The 24,074-nt window shown below is 44.0% G+C and overlaps 2 protein-coding genes across 2 annotated transcripts in view; one reads left to right on the top strand and one right to left on the bottom strand.

Moving 5' to 3' along the window:
* Positions 1-24,074, top strand: part of LOC134403006 (prosaposin-like) — a 298,719-nt gene that overhangs the window by 58,176 nt on the left and 216,469 nt on the right. The window lies entirely within an intron of this gene.
* Positions 1-24,074, bottom strand: part of LOC134403005 (cadherin-23-like) — a 42,182-nt gene that overhangs the window by 10,364 nt on the left and 7,744 nt on the right. Inside the window, exons 5-16 of the mRNA XM_063133015.1 lie at positions 16,861-16,977; positions 16,483-16,707; positions 15,944-16,113; positions 14,056-14,193; positions 12,457-12,576; positions 11,026-11,203; positions 10,482-10,693; positions 7,937-8,131; positions 6,215-6,325; positions 4,684-4,813; positions 2,457-2,720; positions 1,211-1,372 (exon numbers count right to left, since the gene is read on the bottom strand). Of these exons, the coding sequence (XP_062989085.1) occupies positions 1,211-1,372; positions 2,457-2,720; positions 4,684-4,813; positions 6,215-6,325; positions 7,937-8,131; positions 10,482-10,693; positions 11,026-11,203; positions 12,457-12,576; positions 14,056-14,193; positions 15,944-16,113; positions 16,483-16,707; positions 16,861-16,977 (2,022 nt within the window). The remainder of the gene's footprint in view (positions 1-1,210; positions 1,373-2,456; positions 2,721-4,683; positions 4,814-6,214; positions 6,326-7,936; positions 8,132-10,481; positions 10,694-11,025; positions 11,204-12,456; positions 12,577-14,055; positions 14,194-15,943; positions 16,114-16,482; positions 16,708-16,860; positions 16,978-24,074) is intronic.

Genomic DNA, 24,074 nt, shown 5'->3' with positions numbered 1-24,074 from the left:
TGCAGGTGGGAGAGTGAATGTTTGAAGGTTTTCTTATTTAACAGCCTCCTTACAATTAAAAATGTTAACACAGCAGGTTAAATTATTCAAGCCTAGCCACCTCTCTGATGTTTTCTCAGAGCAGAAAGCATTCACTCATGCAGCCCCCTACCCTGAAATGGTACAGCCCAAATAGGGCTGTCCCATCTTTGCATTTATAGATGAGCTCTTAGCTCACTCTCTTCCAAGCCAAATGAAACAGTAGCTCCTTTGTCTTTGAACCAACAAATATATGTCTAAAGAAGAATGAAATAGAAAGGCAGATATTTTGGGTACAGGAGAAATACTTGTTTTGTAATATTCCAGTTTGCCGTATTCTCTTACCTTCTTCACGCAGAAATCTATTACAGTTCAATGTAACCTTCAGTAGCAAGATGCATTGGCTATATAGCTGCATTGCATTCCCTACCAGCTCCTCAGCTTGAATATGGCTGTTAAAACAACTCTCTGAGGCCAAAGAGAACTTATTTATTTTATTTTAGCATTTATATCCCACCTTTTTTTCTCCAAGGAACCCAAGGCAGCATACATGTTATCCTCACAACAACAACCCTGTGAGGTAGGTTGGGCTGAGAGTCTGTGAATGGCCCAAAGTCACCCAGTGGGTTTCCATGGCCGAGTGGGGACTAGAACCTGGATCTCCCGACTCCCAGTCCAGCACTACACCACACTGGCTCTTCAAAATGGATGGAGAGTTGACTGACCATGGATCGATTAGTTAAACCCAAGCGCTACCCCACTGTGGATCGTTCAAAAACACGATCCACGATGGGTTAGGGTCTTGTGTAGTTGGAGATTTTCCTAACCACAGTGGGCAGAGTACCCACACCTGCTACCCACCTGCACCAGGATAGTGAGCAGGCTTCTACAGTGGTTCCTGTGTCATCTGACAGGATCCCCGTGGGTTTTCGGTCTTGTTTTAGTGATGATAGAGTCCACCAGGAACAAGACCACCACTTCCAGTGATGCTCTTGCCACTATGGTCTTTCTCTTCCCCTCTCTGTAGTTCCTCTTCCCACCACGTCACTCTCCTTGCAGGTCTGAACAGGCCCTATGTCTTACCTTTACTAGGAAGCTTAACAGGGCATCCGTTCAAACATGCGATGCAAGGAAACGAGAATGTGGCTGCTCAAATGATACAGGGTTCACACACATGCTATGCTGTCCTTACCAATGCTGAAAATGTTGGCCACCTCTTCAGAGTCGTTGGAATGTTGCTTGATGTAGCGGATCCCCAGAATGCTGTACAAGACCAGGCTGTTGTTTCCAACATCGGCATCCAGGGCAACAAGCTTAATCAGCTCAGAACCCACCTTTGCATCTGTCGCAACCCCTTTCAGAAGGTGGGGTAGGGTAGAATAAAGTAGTCCAAGTGCCAAAGGAAAAGACAAAAGACAGAAATCACTGTTGGGAAATGATACCTAAAGATTTCAATGTGCAACTTGACAAAACCAGCACATCCGTCTTCACCCTTTATGCACTCGTATAGAGTTTTATCACACCGCCCCATACCATGGAATAAAACAGTGAGGTTTTCCCACCACTACTAAAATGCACATATGGCATTCTTTTGATAACTGGTTCTGCCCTAAATACAATAGCCCATACGATGTAAATCAAAACATCTTGATATTTCCTAAGAATGTATAACTAAGTGTATAATTCAGCCAAAATTCTTCACTTTGAAGGGGACTTCAAAGTGAAGAATTTTGGCTGAATTATACACATTGATTTCACTGGAAGAGAGCTCAGCATGAAATCAACAGGTCTTAAAATGCTTAACCTTCGTTGGATCATACCTTACCTGGGCTTTTCTAAACAAGGCTGTGAATGTGCTGTATCAACTTTTGGTTTAGTCGCAGAATTGAGATCTGAGCACTACACAAAGAACGTTTTCTTTTCTGCTACATAACCTCTAGGTGGCACTGTGGTATAGCAGAATAGCATAATTGCACAAGTGGAAAAGCATTTCCATCTGTTTTCACAAACAATACCACATTTTCCTAGCTCAAAAAACAAAACAAAACAAAAAAACACCTCACTGAACGTGCTCCTGAGACAAAGAAGTGAAACTGAAGGGTCATGTCGTCGTCATCTAAAGAACCTGTAAGCAACCTTGAGTAGGAATGACAAGAGCACAATAAATGCCTTGTGTTGGAGGGGTCTATGTTTTCCAGAGCTTGCTTGCTGGATTATTACTGACAGTAAACTGGTGAAGTGGGTAGTGTCTGGGTATATTGCAAGTACTCAAACCACCATTCAGCATCTCTATGAAGCATACTCATATTCATTTTGTACCTGGAACCTTATTGAAACTACACATATCTCAGTGGATAACACTCTTATCCCATCCTATACCAGGAAATTCAGGAAAGTAGCTTAATTGTTCAGGCATGCTCAAGTGGAGTCCTCCGTACCTGCTGTGTATTCTGACTTAGTGAACCGGGGAGGTTGGTCATTGATGTCATCCAGAAAAATTCGTACATCCTGCAGGGTCGTGTCAGTGCTGAGGTCCATGGCTTGGATCCTGGCTGCCCGACGACCCTGGGGGGGTGTCCAGTTCCTATTGCTAGAGGCTTTGACAATGATAGAATAGAAAGCCTCTTTCTCTCGGTCCAAGTCCCGCAACACGTGCAACGTCCCTTCCCGACTCAGTTGGAAGTTGCTCTCTCTGTTACCAGCTAAAAAAAGAGAGAGTATTTAACTCAGTTTTACTTTAAATCTCCTCCTTCTTAAAATGGGATATCTGTGATAGTATGTGTGTTAGAAAACAGAACTAGGCATAGAAATTCAAGTTAAGTTTCCTCTGATTCATTTCCCCCCTTAATCCCTATAGTCCAGTGTTAAGGGGTCCTACCAGGTGGAATGAAGGTCCTTGTGGGGGGAAATTATCAGGTCATGGAGAGCTGATTTTTCTCAGGGTGCACTTAGACCAGGGCTGAGCAACATGTGACCCTCCAATGCTGTTTGTCACTGATGATGCCCCTGAAAAGCCCCGCTACCGACAAAAGCACTCCCCTGAAGCATTGAGCTTCTGCCAGCCCACCAAACAGCTGTTAGGCAGACTGGCAGGAGCCTGACGCTGCTGATACTGCTGGGAAAGAGGATGCACAAGGAGTCCTCCTTGTGCAGCCTCTTCCCTGGGAGAACTGCTGTGACGGAGGTGAGGCTAAAGCCTCCTCCCCACCACAGTGACTTCAGGCAGCATCACTGGTGGGCAGGGGGAGCTTTCACTTCCCTTATCATTTCAGTGATACTATCAATGTTGCTTGGAAGGGGAGGTCAAAGCCTCTGTTGAGACCTGCAGCAGGTTTTGGCGGTGGGGTGTGTGTGTGCTTGTATACACATGTGCGTGTATGCATGCATGATTCTGTATGTGTGTGTATTATATGTGGGTATGCATGCATGCATTTCCATAATGTGCATGTGACGCCGCTGGCAACCCACCTGATACCTTACATGGCTCCACATGATGGAAATTGCCCTGACCTATACACAGCTTGAGTGAGCCAACTCTGGGTCTGCACCCAACCCAGATTGGCCAGGTGTATAACTTTCCTCAAAGGATCAGGATCAGAAACAACCAGTTGTTCCTCTCTTTCTAGCTAAACTCTACCTGTACAGAGTGCTGATTGGCTGTTCCTTATGACAATCACGGTGTCACCTCCCACCCACACCCGCCCATAGTTTCCAGCTGCCAATGCAGAGTCCTGATTGGCAGGCACTTGTGACAATCATAAAGCACCACCCCACCAGTATTTTAAGTTAAAAAAAATCACTTCTTTAAAAATTCTGAGTAAATGGTTTAACTGAATGAAAAAACTTTTTTTAAGTACTGGTCCAATAAAGTGCAAGGGAGTGCTAATCCACATTTCCTATGAGGGATATCGTGAGGCAGTACAGACTGCATTTTATATCTGTTATTTATGTATCTATTTATTTGGTAAAATGGAACATGAATGATTTACTATTTCTCAATTATTTGTATGATTCAAAACTTGTAAAAAATGCACATATTAAAAAAAATGTCAAGAACTTAAATTATTTTCTTTAAAAAAATGTCTCTCTGAGAGAGGAGGTGAGGGAAAGAGAAATTAGGAAATAGATGTTGGATATATATATGTGACTGTGAGAGTATTTGTCTTAGACGATGAAGCTGAGGTTGTCCCATAGCAGAAAGAAATGCCTGTAGGCAGGTATGTCTGTACCTAGCCAAGGAAAACTTGTCATAAAATAACAGTGCATCTCTGCTAGGCAGAGTGTAAGAACTAGTTAGAGTTGTCTTATATTGTAAGCTGGTTTTACACTCAGGGAGTTTCAAAAGTCCTTTCAGATACAATGCTGGGGACTTGGGGTTTCCTACTTTTGCATGGCAAAAAAGAGCCAGAAATTTGGGTGTCCACAAGCCACTGTGTTTACCCAAACGGGAACTTTGGATCGTAGCTGTAGAAATGAACGTCTAACCTGGGAGCAGGATGGCAGACAGGTTTCCACCCTAATAGCAACCCTTTAAAAAGTTTTTTTTAAATTAGATGTTGAACAGGTGCTGTATTGGAAGTTGAACAGGTGATCTAACTGAAGGTGATACAGTCATAACACAATATAAAAACCATCACAGGAAAGATGTAAAAAAAGAAATCCTACCTGCAATGAAGTAATAGACAATAGCATTGGCGCCCTCATCAGCATCCACTGCTCCAGTGACGTTCCCCACAATGGTACCAGGGCGCGAGTGCTCAGGCGTCGAAAGCACCTGGTAAGGCGCCCCTCCTCTCTGCAGGAGGGAGAATGGGTGAAACAGGGCAGTAAACAGGGCAAATCAGTAAGCAATGGGCAATGCTCTCCACCACAGGGCGGGGATCCCTTTTTTGGCCCAAAGGCCACATTGGCTCCAGGGAAGCAGGCCAGGGGCCACATGCCAGGAATGGGTGGAGCCAGAGCACAAAGCAGGCACGGCCAGCCTCTCCTTCCCTTCCTCTCTCACTCGCACCCACTCCGTTCACTCTCACACCCAGCCACCCAATTCATTTTCTTTCTCACTCTCTTCCTTTGATCCCCAATTACTACCCACCCTAAATCCTATGGCTGCAAGAAATTTATGTTCCACCCACCCGCCCACCCACCATAAAGTTTACAACTAACCAGAAAGCAGCCCAACTCATTTTTCTCCTTTTCCCAAACCATTTTTCTCCCCCCCCACAAATAATTTCCACTTTCCAGCACTGCCTTTGTCCTTGTAATAAATATTCAAGGCATTGCCCCTCTGAGAAAGCATCATAGGGTTTGTTTTTTCTTCCCCTTGGAGAAGAATTGGAGAAAGCTGTCGGAATGGGGCTGAAAGAGGAGTGGTTAGAAGGTGAGAAAAGCCCCCTCTACGAGGACTGCTCAGCTGGAGCAGTGGGTGGAAGAGGCAAAGGGTGGAAAGCATCTCTACGCAGCCTCCCAGCCAACTGAAAGAAGCAACTGAACTCCTTCCTCTGTTCTCTTGCGGGGACCTTGGTTATCTTTTTATTTCTAAAAGCAGTTTAATTTGTTCATGTTTTATTTTGGGGTGGTGTTTTTTTAAAGTCTCTCTCCCCTATTAATCTTGCAAAGAGTTCAACCATGGGAACCGTTGTCCTCCAGGGACACTCCCTATTCTTAGTTGCGCATGCTTTGAATATGAAAGGTCCACGGTGCAATCTATGCAATCCCCACTTAGAAGATTTTAGGATTCAAGATGTCAGATGAAAAGATCTAGAGAGCAGGATGGGTGACACACAGTTAAATAGGTCAGTGATATGGATTACTAATAGGCTTCACTTTATGTCATCATCTTTACAATGAAAATATTCTTCTCATAATGCTGAAAACTATTATTTCTTTGAGAGTTACGATCTTAGTGATAGATTTCTCCTTTATGTTTAAACAGGCTGCCATTATAGAAATGAAATGATGAGAAACTTTCCCCTATAGTTAAACGTAACAATTTTTTAAAAAATCCTTAAAATGAGAGTATTTCCTGTATCTTCAGGGATTCTGAGTTAACGTTCTGCTGAAAACGTTCTGCAAAGTGCATCCTGTGAGATAAACAGCTGTTTTCTGTATCGCTCCTAAAGGGATTCTATTGTATCTTGGGATCTGATATTCCACAGCTCCAAAGAAGTCCAGTAGGGGAAAGGAGAGACCTGCTTACAGGCGGCTTCAGGAAGACGGGTTCGTTGTCATCAATATCGTCCAGTGCCACCTGGAGGGGCTGCATGGTCTCATATGGTGGTTGGCCTTGATCGCACGCCACAATGATCAGCTACGGGGAAAAACACAGCAAAAGATGGTCATGTGCTTGGAGATCAAAGGAACAAACAGAGCTTGAAGAGGAAGGTATTTCTCTTGCTGCTCTCTGAAGTCAGAGAGGAATTAAGCAGGCATGTGCTGGCTTCATGTTCAACACTTCTACACATGATGAGATGGAAGGGGGTAGTGCTCCCTTTGCAGCATGGCAATCTCCCCAGTTGAACAAACAATTTAAAAATAATCTTAAGAAATTAAATCAAATCCAGGAGAGGCAGATAGCCTGGTGGGGACCGTGAGAAGTGTCCATCAGCACACCCAGACTTAAAGACTTTGGATCAGAAAATTCTTCCTGAAATGTGGAGGCTGACTATTAATACCTCCAGAGCCAATGTCTACATTTAACTTGAGAAAAGCTGAATCATGGAACTCCCCGCTCCAAGGAAATAGCTAGGGCAAAGAAATTAGCAATTTCCAAGAAGGGATTAGATGTTAATATAAAATGATATCAGTAATTAAAATATCTGCCTCTGATATCAGGCAGTGGAAACATCAGGGCTTGCTCCAGCTGGACTCCACTAACAGGCCTAAATGACATTTGTGAACCTGTGGAGAAGAAGAAAGAGCGAGGGAGACAGGAACAGGCAGATGAAACATCAGGGCCTGCTCCAGTAGGTCTGCCCCTCCTTCTGCCCTCTCCCACACTAGAGGCCTTCAAGAGGCAGCTGGACAACCATCTGTCAGGGATGCTTTAAGGTGGATTCCTGCACTGAGCAGGGGGTTGGACTCGATGGCTTTATAGGCCTCTTCCAACTCTACTATTCTATGGTATTATTATTATTATTATTATTATTATTATTATTATTATTATTATTTGTATCCCACCTTTTGCCCAATACTGGACCTTCTATGATTCTATGGAGATGAGTGAGGAAAGCAGGGACTCCCACCAACCTGCCACCAGTCTACTTAATTATTATTTTTCTCCCTTTCTCTTTCCCTCTCCTCTTCCCTCCCCATTCCCTTTTCCTTGTGTGCTGTGTCTCTTTTAGACTGTAAACCTGAGGGCCGGGACTGTCTTCCTTGCTGATTGATTATAAGCCACTCCGGGAGCCTTTTTTGGCTGAGGAGAGGGATATAAATACAACAAACAAAATAAATAAATAATTGCCAGCTGATTATGCAAAACTCCACCTCAATCTGTCACCATTTCTTGACTGACTCTGGCCCTACAACGTCATGTTGTAACTAGTGAACCTCAGTTATTTTCAGTTCTCTCAAGTGGGCCCTGGGGTAAAAAATTAGAGAATCCTGGTTTATACAAAAGTGTGTGCATGTGTGCACACACACACATACATACGTGTGTGTGTTGTGCACATTACTCCACCTGTTGCAGCCATGCACTCTATGTGCAAGCAAAAGAAAGAAATTGGCTTCACCAACCTGAAACTACGCCAACTGTTACTGGCTAAAGGTTTATAAATCTTGTGATAGGCTGCATTATTTTGCTGGTTCATAAGCTGTGTAGGCCTCGTCTAACCATGCCACATCCGTAAAGTTTTATCATATTCCTAATCCTGTTCTGCTATTCCTGTGGAAGTCCCAGTGTTCCTGCCTTAGGACTTACGCTGTACACAGCTTGTTTCTCTCGGTCCAGCCTCATTGCTGTCTGAATGAGCCCACTGCTGGGGGCGATGGTGAAGTATTCCCAATCTTTATTTCCTGCACCAGTTTTGAGTAAGGTATACTGCACAGCTCCATTGAGGCCCTCATCCTTGTCTGTGGCATAGACTTCATACACATTCGATCGTAGGGGGATTTCCTGTTGCAGACACAAACACCATATCAGTGGAGGAAAGCGTTGGAGATACTTCCCTGTAGGTGTAGATGGGGAAAACCTGGCATCTGGACATACACATTTGTCTTCCTCCATTAAAGAGTTCTGCTAAACATAATGCAAACTTTTGCAGAAAATACTTCTTAAGTGCCAGTAAACCTCTGAACAGAGTATTTGATGTGCGGAGCGCTATGGAGCAGTTCACACATTACTTCAATCAGATTCTTTAGTACTAGCAAGCTGTGTAACACATTAATTGGATTGGAACCTCACAGATATGTTTTGGGGCACGTCTACACAAAGGGTTTGCCCTGGGGTGGCTTCGCAGGAGCGGTGCATCGTCTACATGATGCAGCTGCCATTGCAAAGCCATCCAGGGGAAAACCCTGGAAACTCCGCTCCAAAAAAGGTGGGCACTTACCCCAACTTTTTTGGCCACGGAGCCCATGGCGCCCCCTGATTGGTCGCCATGGGCAGCCCCTGTAAAAGTTTAAAAAAAAATTAAAATCGGGCGGGGGAGAAGAGAGGAACTTCCCTCCCTCCCTTTTTAAATTTTATTATCTGTATCCTGCAGCTGTGCAGATTCAGATAATAAAAATAAAAAGAAATGGGGGGGGGAAGGAATGGGCAGCCAGAGGGAGGAGAAGAGAGGTGGATTGCACTAAGCCCCTGCCCCCTTTCCTCGCATCCTCCCTCTGGCTGCTCGTTCCTCCCCCCACATTTATTTTTATTTTTATTATCTGTATCTGCGGAGATACAGATTTTTTTAAAAAAATCTGTTCCTCTCCCCCACCACCATTTCTTTTACTTTTAAACACTGAGAAAGTTCACACCTCCGTTTCTTCCCGTGCAGATATTGGGAAGGAATGGAAGTGTGGGCACAAGGCGCCACGCGGCGCCAAAGTGCCACCGTAAAGACAGTGGCTTGGTCTTTTGAAGGCTCTGAGAAGATGCCACAATGGAGATCTATGAGCAACAAGCTCACTAATTCCATTGTCACACAAAGCACCTCATTCCTACAAGTGAAGAGAACAGCTGAAAGTAATGTGTTTAGACGCAGTGCAATTTGAGATGCATGTTAGGTCAAACTGAATGATGCATGTTTCGCTTTAGCCCAAACATCTTTGGTATTTGTTTGCACTGCTGCCACCTGATGGCCTCTTCCATCATTTCGGTTCCAGTCACGATGTTTTGTTCACAAGAGAAGCAGAATTTAGAGGTCTTTGACAACACAGTCACAGCGGTTCTATATCCCAGTTGTATCAAATACAAGCGGGGTGTGTGTGTGGGACTTAATGCATGTGCATGCATCCTACTACACCCATAATGGGAACAGGCTCCAGGACTGTCCTACCCTTGAGCGCATTCCTTCCCACCCACTTTAAGTGTTTTGTAGCTGTAATGACTCCTGTGTATCCTCTGGGCCTACAGAGTCCAAAGGCAGTGCAATGTGTGCATTTCAGAAGTGCCTGTCAGTGTCGTTCTGGAATTTTGGACATCAAGCAGCTATTTGGCAAATTTCAGATCCTGTTTTGCTTTTTGGGGATTATTATGCCTGCCCTGCCCACTCCCTGAGGTCTTAAAAGCTGGCTTTTGGGGTGTCATGTTGTGTTGTTTCAGGAACACGTGGTCATGGGTCACCCACCAGTTCCTCCCACAGCTTTCATCACTACTCACTGCATAAATCTAGGAAATAGGAATTTTCCCCAGAGCCCAAATATAGCTCCTCAGTAAGAGCCCTAAAGTGGCAACTCTACACTGAAATGTGTGTGTATGTGTATGTGTAGGTTAGGAGGATAGATATGGGGAGCCTGCAGACCAATTCTGCCTGCAAGGCTGGCCCACAGAGGGCTGGTTGGCTCATCCAGTCCCCAAGCGGAAAACCGTCTCCACCCCCACCCCATGCCTTAAGTAGACCAACCATCATTTCCATTTCCAGCCTTTTTTGTTCTCTGGAAAGGGTGGTCTCCAAATATAAATCAGAACCAGTTCAGATTCATTCCAGATGCTGATTTGATTCAGATGGGCTGGCTAGGGATAACTTCTGATACCTAGTTACGCAGCTTACTTATTAGTCAAGCAAGAGTAGCTCTTGAGCAAGTTGAAGAAAATTGCTCTTGTTCTTTCCTTTTAATTACCCTGGATAAGATAGCAAGTTAACAATATGTTTCCGTCTATGAAAGCAGCTAAGAGACAAGAAAAACGAATCAAAGCACATATATACTTGCTGCAGAAATCTGCCACACTAAATGACATTGGTCTGTAACGTATAGAAGCCTAGCCCTGGACCACTCTATTGCATCGGAAGCATGAGAAATTCTGGACAGGGGCTTACCTCTTTAATGTGCAAGATAGTACCATTCGGAGGGCGGACAAATACCGGTCTATTGTCATTGATATCGATGACATCCACTTGGAGCATCGTAGTGCGCCAGAGTGGCGGCCTTCCTTTGTCAGTGGCCACCACCGTCAGGTTGAACCTCTCGTAAGACTGCAGACGTCTGCGAGTCGTTATGAGCCCCGAGTCTTTATGAATTTTGAAGGCCTCTAAGGACAGAAGACATATATCTCACTTTGGATACTACACGAATTGTTCCATTACATACAAAAGCAGTACTCTAGTTTATGGCATAGTATAAGTGAGAAACTGGCTGGAAGATGGGAGCAGAATGGCGGAATAACAGAATTCATATGCCAGCTGGGCACACTATAAATTCTTTCATACCAAGCTACTACCTGCACAAATATACATCAAACTAAGACAAAGTGGTTACTTAAAAATAATAATAGAGCTCATCCGTGCTTTTGGAGATCTTTAGGATTTTAACCAGTCTCCCTCTACAACTGTTCACATACCTACCGTTAATGGAGCTACATACCTACTCCGGGTCCTTCAATATTGTATGTCACCACTCCATTGTCTCCCTCATCAAGGTCAGTAGCAGTCATTGTGATCACAGAAGTTCCTGCTGGCTCATTTTCATAGACGCTGGTGCTGTACTGTTTTTTGGCAAACTGGGGTCGGCAGTCATTGATGTCCAGAACTGTAATCAACACCTGAAATCAAAGCAAATCATTAATGCAGTCATAGGCAGAGATGGCCCTGGGGACACTGAAGGTTGAACTTCCCTGCCCATATGAAGAAAGTAACAATGGTCCTTGCCCCAAACCAACACAAACATATGGCAGTAGCAGACTCATTTTGGACATGGATCTTTTTCCTGTGTAAGGGGAGATCCATAAATAGGACTGGGATGGTTGCCGCTTCTCCATGGATCTGCCACACATTACACTGGTAATGTAGAAAAGCGAAACCATGTGAGATGGGCAGCTGCATATGGGAACGCACTTAGCCGTGCTCCTCTCCCAAGTTGGCTTCTAATGCTGGTGTGTTTTTCCCTACTTATGTGAGCCTCCACCTGCATGTGGTTTCTACATTCTCATGGTGCTGGGAGCAGCAATTGTAATGTTCCCATAAAGTAAAAACTAGGGCTTAGGCCAGATCTACACCAAGTAGGATACTGCACTGTGAAAATGGTATGAAAGCAGTATATAAAAAGCAAGAGCCACACTACTGCTTTACAGCAATATTGGTGCCTTGACAACTGTTGGGGCCCATTGACACATACCATATACCACTTCCATACCTCTTCCAAACCGCTATATCCTGCTTGGTGTGGCTCCTGCCTCTTATATACCGCTTTCATACTGCTTTCATAGTGCTATATCCTGCTTGGTGTAGATCTGGCCTTAGTCTCTGGGTGCTTCTGGATGGAGGGCTCCTATCACTACTAATCAGAAGGCATTATGCAGCTATTCTTTCTTTCTTAACACCTTTTCTGTGGTAAGAGAAAAGATGGAAGAAGTAGTGGAAAAATATGCGAGGATTACGAGAGGAAGACCACGCTGTTGGGACCACTTGAAAAATCAGGAAAAGTGATAAAGGCCTTGTCTGGAAGCATCTGCTGTCCATGCTACCTCTCTAACTCCTCCCAAAACATGTTTTTTTCCTTGAATTAACAGACAACTTGTTTCTTTCCCTTGTGTTAGAGACTATAATTGTGTTTATTAAAAAATTCACGATAAGCCCCTCTTCTGCTCTGAACTTTGATGCATCCACAACGTTCTTCCTTTACTCCACTTACTTTTTTTCTTGTACTCACACTACACCTTTCTTAGTAGATTTGAATGGAAATAATGGGTGTAGTTGTAAATGGGTAAAGCAGGTGACATTTTGCCTCTTTGAAAAGAAGTGGCTACTCTGTGGGTGATTGAATACTGGTTGTAAAGTTTCCATATTGCTTGGTTACCTGCACAGAGTTCTCTCGGCGGTTATTAGAAATGTCCTCTGGATTGTCTCTGGCTACAGCAGTCAATGTATAATGATCTTTCTTTTCCCGGTCCAGGGTTGATAGAATGTAGATATCCCCCTGAAACATACAAAGTCCTTTAGAAAGTTATTGGGTACATTCATGGATACTTAGGGCACCAATGTGGAAACAGTAAAGTCAAGGAAATTGGGAGTCAGGAGTGTAGTGTCTATTTCTAGCTACAGAAGTCTGAGCATCCTGAATCTCCTGCATGGGCATCAGAATGGATTCAGACAATCCGTTATTTTCCTACAAGTGAAGACCTTTGTAGTCACCAAGAGTACATTTGCACCAGTGTCCTATGTTGAAGTTCTGGTGTTAGCATCAGGGCCTTCATAAAATATGCCATTCACATAGGACAGGTGGCAAAGTTTTGACAAAGGAAGGATTTAGTTTTGGTTACAATAGGTCAAAGTATGGCAAGGTCTTCAAAAGTGTAACATTCTTGACGGTCTTTTATCACATATTGGACTACTTCAGATAATGACCTTCCACTCAACTTATAGATAGCATCCCTCTTGTGGGGGAAATAGGATATCAGAGAGCTGATTCTGACGGAAGAGAAAACCAGTGTGGTGTACTGGTTAGAGAGTTGGACTGGGGAGATCCGGGTTCTAGTCCCCACTCAATCATGGAGCTTAGTGGGTGACTGGCTCAGACTCTCAGCCTAACCTACCTCACAAGGTTGTTGTGAGGATAAACATGGAGAGGAGGAAGACCATGTAAGTGGGTTCCTAGCAAGAGGGGAAATGGTGGGATATAAATGCAATAATAAATAATAAATGAACATTATAGTGTCTCTCAGTGAAAAATGTTTTTCCCCTTTCCATCAAAGTGTGTCCATGAAAAAAATACATATGGTGGGGAGAAACTGAACAACCATGATCAGGGCACCACATTCCTGCTCACAAGAAACTGACATTCTTATATAATACGTTCACATGTGCACAAACCTGTGCACAAACTATTATTCTGTGGAGGATCAATATTACATCAGAATGGGCTTTTAATAATACTTAGCTTTAGTGTGTTTGAGTGTTCAATTCGTTCTATGTATTATTATCTCCATATTGCAGATGAAGGGGCCATGGCTAAAAAAATAGTGGATTGTTTAATGCTACCTAGCGAATTAAGTTGAGATGTGAACAAGGGCCTTTCTAGCCCGCGGCTCACAATTTTTAGCTGTTTTGATATTTTAATTTATCTTGGGAATGCAAGCTTTTTGGGAATGAAACTACAGAACGGTTGAGCTTATACATTTTGCTGATGCTCTGGTGTCCCATTGATTGTGAATGTATGTACCGCACTCCGCCACCCACCATCTGGCAGTACATTATCTCTTTATATGTGTAATTCTTCCTGTTCCCCACCCACTCTCTGATGGTCTGCATCTCTTAAACAAATTTGAGAGTTGCTCTGGTAACCTCTAATGGTTGTTGGTTGCCGTATTAGAACACAGTTTTAATACAAGTATGATAAATGTAATACTCAGTAAAGGCTTGGCAAGGCCAAGGCTTGCATGATGGCTTAGTTTATTACCGTAGTGGGGTTAATCCCAAACTTGCCCTCCCCATCTCCCAGGCTGTAACGAATTTGGGCAAAGCGTCCAGAATCAGCATCTGTGGCTCGGACCCTTAGAATGACAGTGCCAAGTGGGACATCCTCAAAGACAGGTTTCTGTAAACACAAGAGGAAATAACTGACATCAGAAAGTGACATTAGAAAGTAATATCATTCTAAAGGGGTATCAGACCCAGTTCATACAATCAGGTATGGTGCCTGTTTATAACATCATACGTTTGCCTTCAGTGATGCAAACAACATATATGATTCATGCAAGACATAAGCAATTTCTGGAATTTATTACCATGGGGGGTGTTGATAGCTACTAAGTTAGACTGCTTGAAAAAGAATTATATAGGCTCATACTAGGTAGGCCTACTAATGTCTATTAGCCACATAAGTTAAATAGTATGTTCAGAGGCAGTATGGCTTCAAGTAGAAGATGGAGGAGGCAGAAAATAGGAAATGATGGTCATGTCCTACTTGTGAACTTCTTAGGGGCATCTGTCTAGTAGCCAGAGGTAGATTCCTGGCTAGACAGACAGTTGGTATGATCCAGCAAGGCAATTCTTATGTTTTCGTATTCTTCCAACAGTTTCACATGTCCAATTTATCATAAGAGACTTTCAATTATTCTGTGATAGAATATAGGCCACTATGAATCTGCATCCCAATTCCCATATATGGTTAACACTCTTTTGGTTGAGTAGAAACACTTTTCTCCCAGAATTTATCGGAATACTTGACCGATTCAACTCTTCATCTCTTCCTAATTTACAGGCAGATACACGGTTGTTCCCTAGTCTAGAGTGATTCTCTTCATGGCACCTTACACGGCAGCTAAAGTGCCACACAAAATGTTCTGATCAATAAAAGCTGTTTCAGACACTCGGGAGTACTGAACAGTGGAGGAAATGGTCTGATCTGGGGCCCCTCTACATGGAGACGCTTTCCAACGTGATTCAGTTTCAACATTTTTTCATCCATTCAGATTTGCTCCTCCCATGACACACACAGCTAATTAACGCTGCTTATACATGAGAAAAACGCTTTTGTGTGTCAGACTGCATGAGAAACTGGGTGGAGTCTTGCGACATCAATAAGTTTCACACGCTGGCCCACCGCAGCGATTAGGAGGAGATTGAAAACAAAAAAGTATCAACAAGCTTTCTTCTTTAAAATCAACTTATGCATGGGTCCACAGCAGTGGAGATGTGGCGATTGAAGACAAAAGGCAAAGCAATCCCCAATTCCCCACACCTCTATCCCCTCCCGTGCAGAGTAAATGCAATTGAAGGCAATGTGATTTACTTCTGAGTAGGCATGTTTATCTGGGCTCCTTTCAGCTAGTAATTCCTTGAGGCCATTAATCTATGTGTACCTGTGCAGAAGGGGATTTTGAAAAAAGAAATCCCCAAAACAATGTGCTTACTTTCTTGGGAGTAAGGCTCATTTGGGGAAAAAACAAAACACAATCAGAGGAAGGTGAAGCCAACTCCTTTCCTAGGGTTCACACTTTGGTGACGCAACTTTCCCTTTCTCCTCGTAGTGCTGCTCCCGTCAGCTGCTCCCGGTATTGCAAGTTGAGGTCAGAGTCTCCCAAACCGCACTGAAGCTGGTGTGATGGAAAAATCCACCACAAAACAACTTGGCATAAATGCCGGTTTTATGGCATGAAAACCCGCAGGCTGCTGTGGGGGAGGGGGGAACGTAATGTGCCATGACCATGTGTGAAGCACAGTAGCATCGGAGTAAATCCCCCATGTAGATCCAGCTCTGGTGTAGCTTGGCATCACGATGGCTCTCTTCTGAACCTGTCCCTATTCCCTTCCTCTCACCTTTCCACACAGGTGTTTCAATTCACCTGGTAGGATGGTTGGCTGAAGACTGGGTTGTTGTCATTGATATCCACAATTTCTAGGTACACTGGCATCTCAGCTGATCTCCGTGGAGTCCCATTGTCCGAGGCCCGAACAGTGAAATTCAGCCACTGCACCTCTTCATAGTCCACTGTCCTGTTGGAAACTATCTTTCCTAAAAGAGAATAGGTGGACATTAGGACTGCCATCCTTAATTATCCTTTTGCTAATTATTCTCCCATCTTCCTGCCATCTTCTAGTAAATAATTTTGAATGTGTATGGAATGGCAGGCAGCTCTTTTCAGAACACCTGTTCAGGGCCATTACAGAAGAGAATCTTAAGAATCTGCTGATTATTGAATGCTAGGAATAGAATCTGTGGTGTGGGACAAATGATATAAGAATGATAGTTGGAAAACATGAACTATAAAGCTCCATTTGGCTGAAGGAAAGCAATGCGGTCTCTCTCTCTCTCTATTGGAGAATAACCTTCTCTCTCGTTTTATGGAGAAATTCCTCAAGAATTTCATGTTGCCCCACCTACCTGCTGAGATGTCTTCAAGCTGGACGTATCCCTCAGGTGAGAGGTTGAATAGCTCATAGGTGATCTGTCCATTAGCACCTTTGTCTGGATCTACAGCTGACACAGATATCAAAGTGGTCCCTGGAGTGACGCCTTCCACGATCCTCTCCGTGACAAACAGTATTCCAAAAGGACGGAACCGAGGAGTATTATCATTGACATCCAACACATTTACAGTCAGCTTTGCTGTGAGAGACAGAAGACAGGGAAAAGAAATGGCAGAATAGGAATTCTGAGTATTAAAAATCCAAATGCTAAGGAGTCTGGCACCTCTCCTTTATAGATCTCAACACCACAATACAAATCAATTAGTCTAATCTAGATTAGGAATTACCTTACCATTTGGCACACTAACTGAGCGGTCCGTCACATCACTGGCATTATCATAGACAGAGATTGTGAGTTCATAAGTGGCCACCTGCTCCCTGTTTAGATTGGACTTAACTTTCACAGCACCTGAAAAGTAGAAAAGAAAGGGGAGGGGGACACTTCAAGTTAAATAGCACCATCAAAATATTGAGGATACAGTCTTTGTAGGCTGAGAAAGTACATTTTACCTGTATTCCACCCTGAGATCCTAGTGATATAGGGCAGGATACAAATGTTTTAATAAAATAAATAAATATTAAGCTCAAAAATGTCTTCCTCTTCCTTGACTCTGCTCTTCATTGTTTTTTTCCCTAAGTTTTTTCAACAAAAAAATCACTCAGATTGCTTTAACTCAATCTATCATTATTCTGTAGCCCTACATTAGGCATGAACAGCAAGTAAATTATTATTATTATATGATCTACAGTAGATCAGCAAGAGTATCTGAGTCCCAGTAGCAATTTTTAGGTCTAAATTAAACTGTTAGAAACTTGGTTCTGTAGTAATTTCGATGTAGATTTGTATTTTTGTTTTGTAGGTCATCGCAGGGTGTGGCTGATGGAGTTCAGTATCTAACTAACTTTGCTGCCTGAGTCATCATTTTGCACCTGGCTCCAGTTAGTGGACCTCAAAGGTTCTAGTACAGCCTTTCTCAACCTGGGGCGCTCCAGATGTGTTGGACTGCATCTCCCAGAATGCCCCAGTCTGGGAGTTGTAGTCCAACACATCTGGAGCGCCCCAGGTTGAGGAAGGCTGTTCTAGTAAGAAGCAGGCCCTTCCCTTCTCTACCTGACTTTATGTTTCAGGGTTTTGTTTTGTTTTAGCACTCCTTTGTATCTCAGAAATATATTTTATTATTATTATGGACAGTGTTAGTCCTTAAACATACCTGGATACTGACAGCTAGGGTATTTTGTGGGAAGGATGACTGATTCTAAGCTGAATGGGATCAGACGCTGGACTGGAATATACACTCATCTCTGTACAGAAACTGTATAAAGGTAGTACAGTTGCTAAGAACAGGACTTCCAAATTAACTCAATTAGAGGGCTACCTATGCGATCACTGCTCTTTAGGCAGAAAGCTCTGAGCTCTCCGCCCATCCAAAGCCCTGCCAACATGAGCCACACAGGGCGGGTGGAACAACAGAGGTGAAAATGCCTCTGATTCCACCTTAAAGAACATTCACAGGCTCCTTGGCCGGTCTGTCTGACTTACGTCTTGGCGGGCGTAAATCCAGGCCACTCCCTTCCCCTCCCTTCCTTGCCCCTGCTCCATCCTCCCCATCCTCTTCCAAAGTCATTGTTGCAACCTCGGAAAGAGAAGCCACCACAGAGTTTTTTAATGGCAGCTGATGGAGGTAGAAGGAGAGAAGATCCACACTTGGATTTCCTCCTGACTGTGCTTGTCGCTCTGGGTATGGACGTGGAGGAGGAGGTCCTCAGCATCCTAATACACCACAGACATTGTCTAGGGACAGGACTGTGCTACGCTAATCCTAAATACAGTTACTAGGGAGCAAGTCTAATTGAAAACAATGCTAGAGTAATAAGATTGCAGTATTAATCTGGCTCCCATGGTGACTAAAATGGTGATGAATGCCAAAATTCTGCTTCAACAAAACTTTCAAGGCCCAATGACGTTTATGGTCTAGGCTTATGAACTGATTCAGCCACTGCAAATTTATACAGCATTATCGCATTATATTCAGGATGCATGGATAGCGAACAAAGGGCTGTTCTTGAGCTGAGTTCAAATCTCTGTTCAGCCATAAATTTCAGTGGATCATTTTGACTAAATTACTATCTCTCAGACTAGCCCACTCTGCAAGGTTGTTGTTAAAACAGAGCAAGCTAATATTCATATATGTCATCCTAAGTTTATTGGGGGAAAGGATGCATAAAAAGGGATTTTTCTACATGAAGCTTTTAACCTGCACTTTTACTAATGTGTCTGCTTCTGGATTCTTTGAAGGATTAAAATTGGCTCCTTTACACATGTTCCCCCACCCCCAGGATTTCCCCCCCACACTCTTCTTTTCTATATGTTCCATCACTCAACCAATTGGTGGAGCTATGAGATAGCAGAATTGTACAATTACACTAGCTCTCTATAAACACCATTCAGAAAAAATACTAGACTTTTCTCATTAGAAAAAACACACAGAATGTTTGCAAAGCATGGAGAAGTCCTGGAGGATAATGCTACAATGTAAAGGACCCGCAAACTACCATGAGCGAGGAATCACGAGTGCACAGTAAAAGCCTTGTGTAGTCCAAGTGACTAATGAATTGCAAATAGATAATCGTGGGTAAAATCTTTAGGATCCCAAATGACCAAACTTGGATTACATTGTATTCAGGAGCCCTTGCTACCCTCCCCTATATACCAAAACACAGGACAAAAGGTCACTTACCCTAAAAATGCTGGCCCCTCCCACTCCCTAGCAGCTAGATGCTTCTGAGGAGCTGTCAGCATTCAGTCTGTGAAGGCTAGGACACAATGTATGGAAGACATGTGTTCCAGCGGCTGCCTGCCAGCAAGACACAAGCCAGCACTAAACCAGGGAGGATGAGGATGGAAAAGGTGCTGACTGAGATGGAAAGGAGACATTGAGCATACACAGAGAAACACAGAAATCAAACCTGCAGGTCTGAGAGCCATAAGGAAAATAAGTTTAGTTAGTCAGTTAGTTAGAGTGAGTAATCATCAAATAAAGGAACACAGAGAAAGCCAGGGAAAGTAAGAAAGGGCAAGACTAACAACGAAAGAGAAAGGGGAGGAAGAGAAGAAAAGGAAAGAGAAACAGAGGTGAAAAAAGTTGAAAAAACAGGAAGTATCTTCCTCACTATTTGTTGCACTGTTAACACTTCACATCGCTTAAGTGAAAATGGATCTTTAATAACAAACATTGATTTTTCCAGCTCTAATATACTAAAAGCCTAAGAGAGTGCATTAGATTTAACAGTTGCTATAAATGGTATTTTGAGCCAATAATATTGATTTTCAGTGTTGGCTTTTCCTGCCTTCCACTTTTTGACCCTTTTCTTTAGAAACGGTGTATATTGGTAACCCTAAAGAGCTTAGCTGCTGAGAACCATAGTTCATCTTCCAACTCTTGTACCTGTTCTAAAATCCACTGCAAAAGCTCCCTGTTGGTTTGGCACAAGAGCATCAGTATCATCTATGGCCAGGATTTCAATGGTGTAGTATTCCAGCCGGGGATTGAGGTCTCTGTCTATTGCGGTCACTTCAGCAACAACAGTGCCAACAGCAGCGGATTCAGGCACGCTGACCGTCTGGATTGGATTGATGAACTCTGGCTGAGAGTCATTGATATCATCGACGAAGATGTTCACCGTGGCTGTGCCAGACAGAGGTGGCGTACCTCGGTCGACAGCAACCACCGTCAATCGGTAGTTGTCCTTTTCTTCTCTGTCTATGGTGATGTTGGCCACACTGATCACCCCGGTCTTGGCATGAATCACAAACCTATCTTGAGCTCCACTTTCAATACGGTAGCTCAGCTGCTGGTTGAGGCCGCTATCCGTATCGTCTGCCATTACCTGTAGGACAGAAAAACCTAGGGAGAAGCACAGACTGTGACATCAGCAGGCATTTTAGTTGCCTGGATCATTAGAACAGAAGAGCTGCCATTTTGAATTAATCCAACAGCCCATTAGACATTCTCTTCCTGGGAGTAAGTGGAGTCTACTGTAAAGAAAAGTGTAAAACCCCTATCATTAATATAGGTGTGTGGTGTGCTGATACTACAATAAGATATTTCTCCTTCCCACCATTTGTAAAGAGTTATGTAGAAAGCACAGAGCCAAAGGAGCTTAATGACTCCTATGAGATTGGAATGTAGGGTGACCATATTTGGGAAACCAAAAAAGAGGACACCCACAGGGGATCTACACGTCGTACTGAAGGCGCTTGCGTGCGCCTCCAGTGTGCCCCCAAAACGATTGTGTAGATCCTGCCCTAAGAGGCGGAGGAAGAGGCGGAGGAGGCGGTGGCTGGGGAATCCGGCCGCGTCCTTGCCGCTGCCGCCACCCACCTCCCCGCCAGCGAAAGAGCCACCCGAGTCGGAGAGCTCAGCGGAAGAAGGCGGGGCGGCGCCTTCTTCCGCCGAGCTCTCTGACCCAGGTGGCTCTTTCGACGGCAGCACGAGGCCGGCGGGGAGGTGGGCGGCGGCGGCGGCAAGGACGCAGCTGGATTCCCCAGCCTCCTCCTCCTCCGCCTCTTCCTCCGCCTCTTAGGGCAGGATCTACACAATCGTTTTGGGGGCGCACTGGAGGCGCACGCAAGCGCCTTCAGTACGACGTGTAGATCCCCTCCCAGTGGAGGGGGCAGGAAAGCGGCTTTCTGGGGCTTCCAGAAAGTGCGTCATTCCCCTAACTGTAGTGGAGGAGCGGAAAGCGTGTCATTCCTGCCTGCCCCCTCTAATCGGGTCCTTAAAGGCCCTGATTGGAGCAATGTGGGGGCGATGGGAAAGCATGCTTTCTGGGGCCTCTAGAAAGTGTGCCATTCTCACCCCACCCCACCCCGGTGCCACGCTAATTGTGAGCGCCAGTAGCATGGCAAGGGGAAATGACGCTTTCCCCTCCTTCACTCCAATCATGGCCTTAAAGGCCTATAAAATTATAAAAAGCCCTGTAAAATTAGAGGGGAAACTATGTCATTCCCACCCGCCCCCACTGCTTCAATCGGGGCCTTTTCTATAATGTCACACTTTCCCCTTTAAGGCCCCAAATGGAGGGGGGGGGATGACACACCTCCAGAAAGTGCACAGTTCCTCTGTGCCACACTAATAGTGGCCTTAAAGGGGAAAGCGTGTCATTCCAGGACATAATAGAAAATTACCCAGAATAGAACAAAAACCAGGACAAATCCAGGGAAATCCTGACTACATGGGAGCAAATCGAGGATTGAAGAAAGGTGATATGTGACCTGTACACAAGGACTCTTCCATTAAAACATTAATGCTGCAATTCTTTGGGAATAAGCTCCATTGAACTCTGTGGGACTTACTTCTGAGTAGACATGCATCAGATTGTAAGAGTGACTAACACTTTTTAAAAACCTGGATGGGAAAAATCAAGCAGTGACTGCCAATGGAAATCATTATCTCTTCCTTATTTGCCAGGAAAAAAAAAAAAAAAAAAACAGAATGAGGAAAAGTGATCAAAGATTGCTAATGAAGTCTCTAGGCAATCCATGGCCATGTATAAAAAAATACAACCCAGTATCAAATGAAACAAAAAAATATTGAGTTCATGAAAACATGGAATTAGCAAGCTCATTTGGATGCTTAGTTTTGTTAAGGAAGATACTGACCCAATTCTGATTTGCATTTCGTGGTTTGCGAAACCACAGTTTAGCAGCCAGGAACAAATGTTGGGAACGTGTACTCCTCCCGGCCCTTGCCTCCTCTCCCTTGGTGCACCAATCCTGGTTAGCTTAAACTACTGTTCCCCATGATGTGCAAAATGGATACCTCTGGTTTAATGTCAGTTTACTAACCAGGATCTTAAACTGTGGCTTGTATGTTTAAGATTCGGGTTAGCAGCCTGACATTAAATCCCAGTTCCCTCTTCTGGACATAATGGGAAACTGTAGTTTAAACTAACCAAGGGGCTGTCTATTTGTGCTCAAATCCCCGCAGGGGCTGTGAATCGGTGCTGTGTCAGTTATACGATGCAGCCACAGATTTGTAGCCACCACGGGGCTTTTCTGCGAAGCTGCGCAGTAAAAAAAAGTCAGGGACTTACCCCAACTTTTTCAGTGGGAGCAAAGTCACCAACGCCATCCCAGGTAAGCAAGACCCGGGGTGGCTGGGTTAGGGGGGATGTGGCGCCAACTCAGCACCATGAAGACAGCCCCCAAAATCAACATGCCAAGGAAGGGAGGAGGCAAGGGGAGAGCATGAAGTTTCAGTACTCATTCCCATTCAGCCATATACATCTGACCCAGGCCATTATGTATTTCAAATTTATGGCCAATGAGAAGATCTCCTTTCATTTTTAAAAATAAATTATTTTGATAAGGAAAAAATGTTATCCTTTGGAATTGAGCTTTGTTCCAATTGTCTGTTCTCAGAATATAATTGTGTTTATCAATATGGTGAAAAAATGGGGATAATGGTGCAGAATGTTGTAAATGGACCTCTTAATTTCTCTGATTACTTCCTGATTCTGCACACACAATACTTTAAATCCTTTTGATTTCTCATTTTCCTCTTTTTAAATTCCCCATACCTATGCTCATCTCGGTCCCAATGGCATATTAGCATTTGCCCTTCATTCTGACCTGGAGGGCTGTTTTCCAACAGTCGAGCAGTCAACACAGCTGGATGAAAGGTTGGCCGGTGGTCATTATCATCAAGAATGGTCACCGTGAGGCTAGCAGTGCTGTTCAACTTCCCAACATCTGTCGCAACCAGCAGAAATTCCAAAACTGGATTCAAGAAGGCTTCTCTGTCTATCACCTGCCCTGGCTTCACCAAAATGACACCTGGAGGTTGTTAATAAGAATCAGTTAGAAAAAGTATGAGCCAACTATAGACAACTGCGGTCAAAGGTTTCTCAAGTATGCCACCAAGTATAAATCTCATCTTGCCAAAATGGCATCAAAAATATGCGTTGGAAATTGCATGTTGCAACAAAGGGCTAACTGCAGAGGGAAAAGGATGCTTGGAGCCTGCATCTCACCATCTCTGCTCTACTTTCTTGCCTTAGTGTGATATTTATACCTCGTAAAATATGATGAATAAATGGATGAATGAAATATATACATAGAGTTTGTCATCAAAATGATGTGCCTTTTGTAGGGTGACTTAAATATGTATGTTTCATACAGATCACTTTGTCAAAAAATTCGACCCATGTTCTGCCCAGCACAAGACCGAAAATAGGCGGCTGTCGCCAGGGCTGTTGCTAGGCCTGGACCTATGCGGTCCTGTTCTCGGATCTATTCCACAGACCTCTGAGTGTCCACGGGTGCCAAAAGATTTCCTCCCCCCTCAACCTTTATCAGGTAGGGGGCATTTTTCAAAGGGGATTACAGCCAGGGAGGGAATGGTTAATTCTCCCCTCCCCCCATGCTGCAACCTCCATCCTGCAACCTTCCCCTGCATGGCTACTAAGCTTAGAAAAAACATTCCATTGGTTTGGGATGATCTT

Source organism: Elgaria multicarinata, chromosome 8 (assembly GCF_023053635.1).
Source record: "Elgaria multicarinata webbii isolate HBS135686 ecotype San Diego chromosome 8, rElgMul1.1.pri, whole genome shotgun sequence".
Classification (NCBI taxonomy): Eukaryota; Metazoa; Chordata; class Lepidosauria; order Squamata; family Anguidae; genus Elgaria; species Elgaria multicarinata.
Note: the sequence above shows the minus strand (reverse complement) of the source record. Positions and strands in the feature narration are given on the sequence as shown.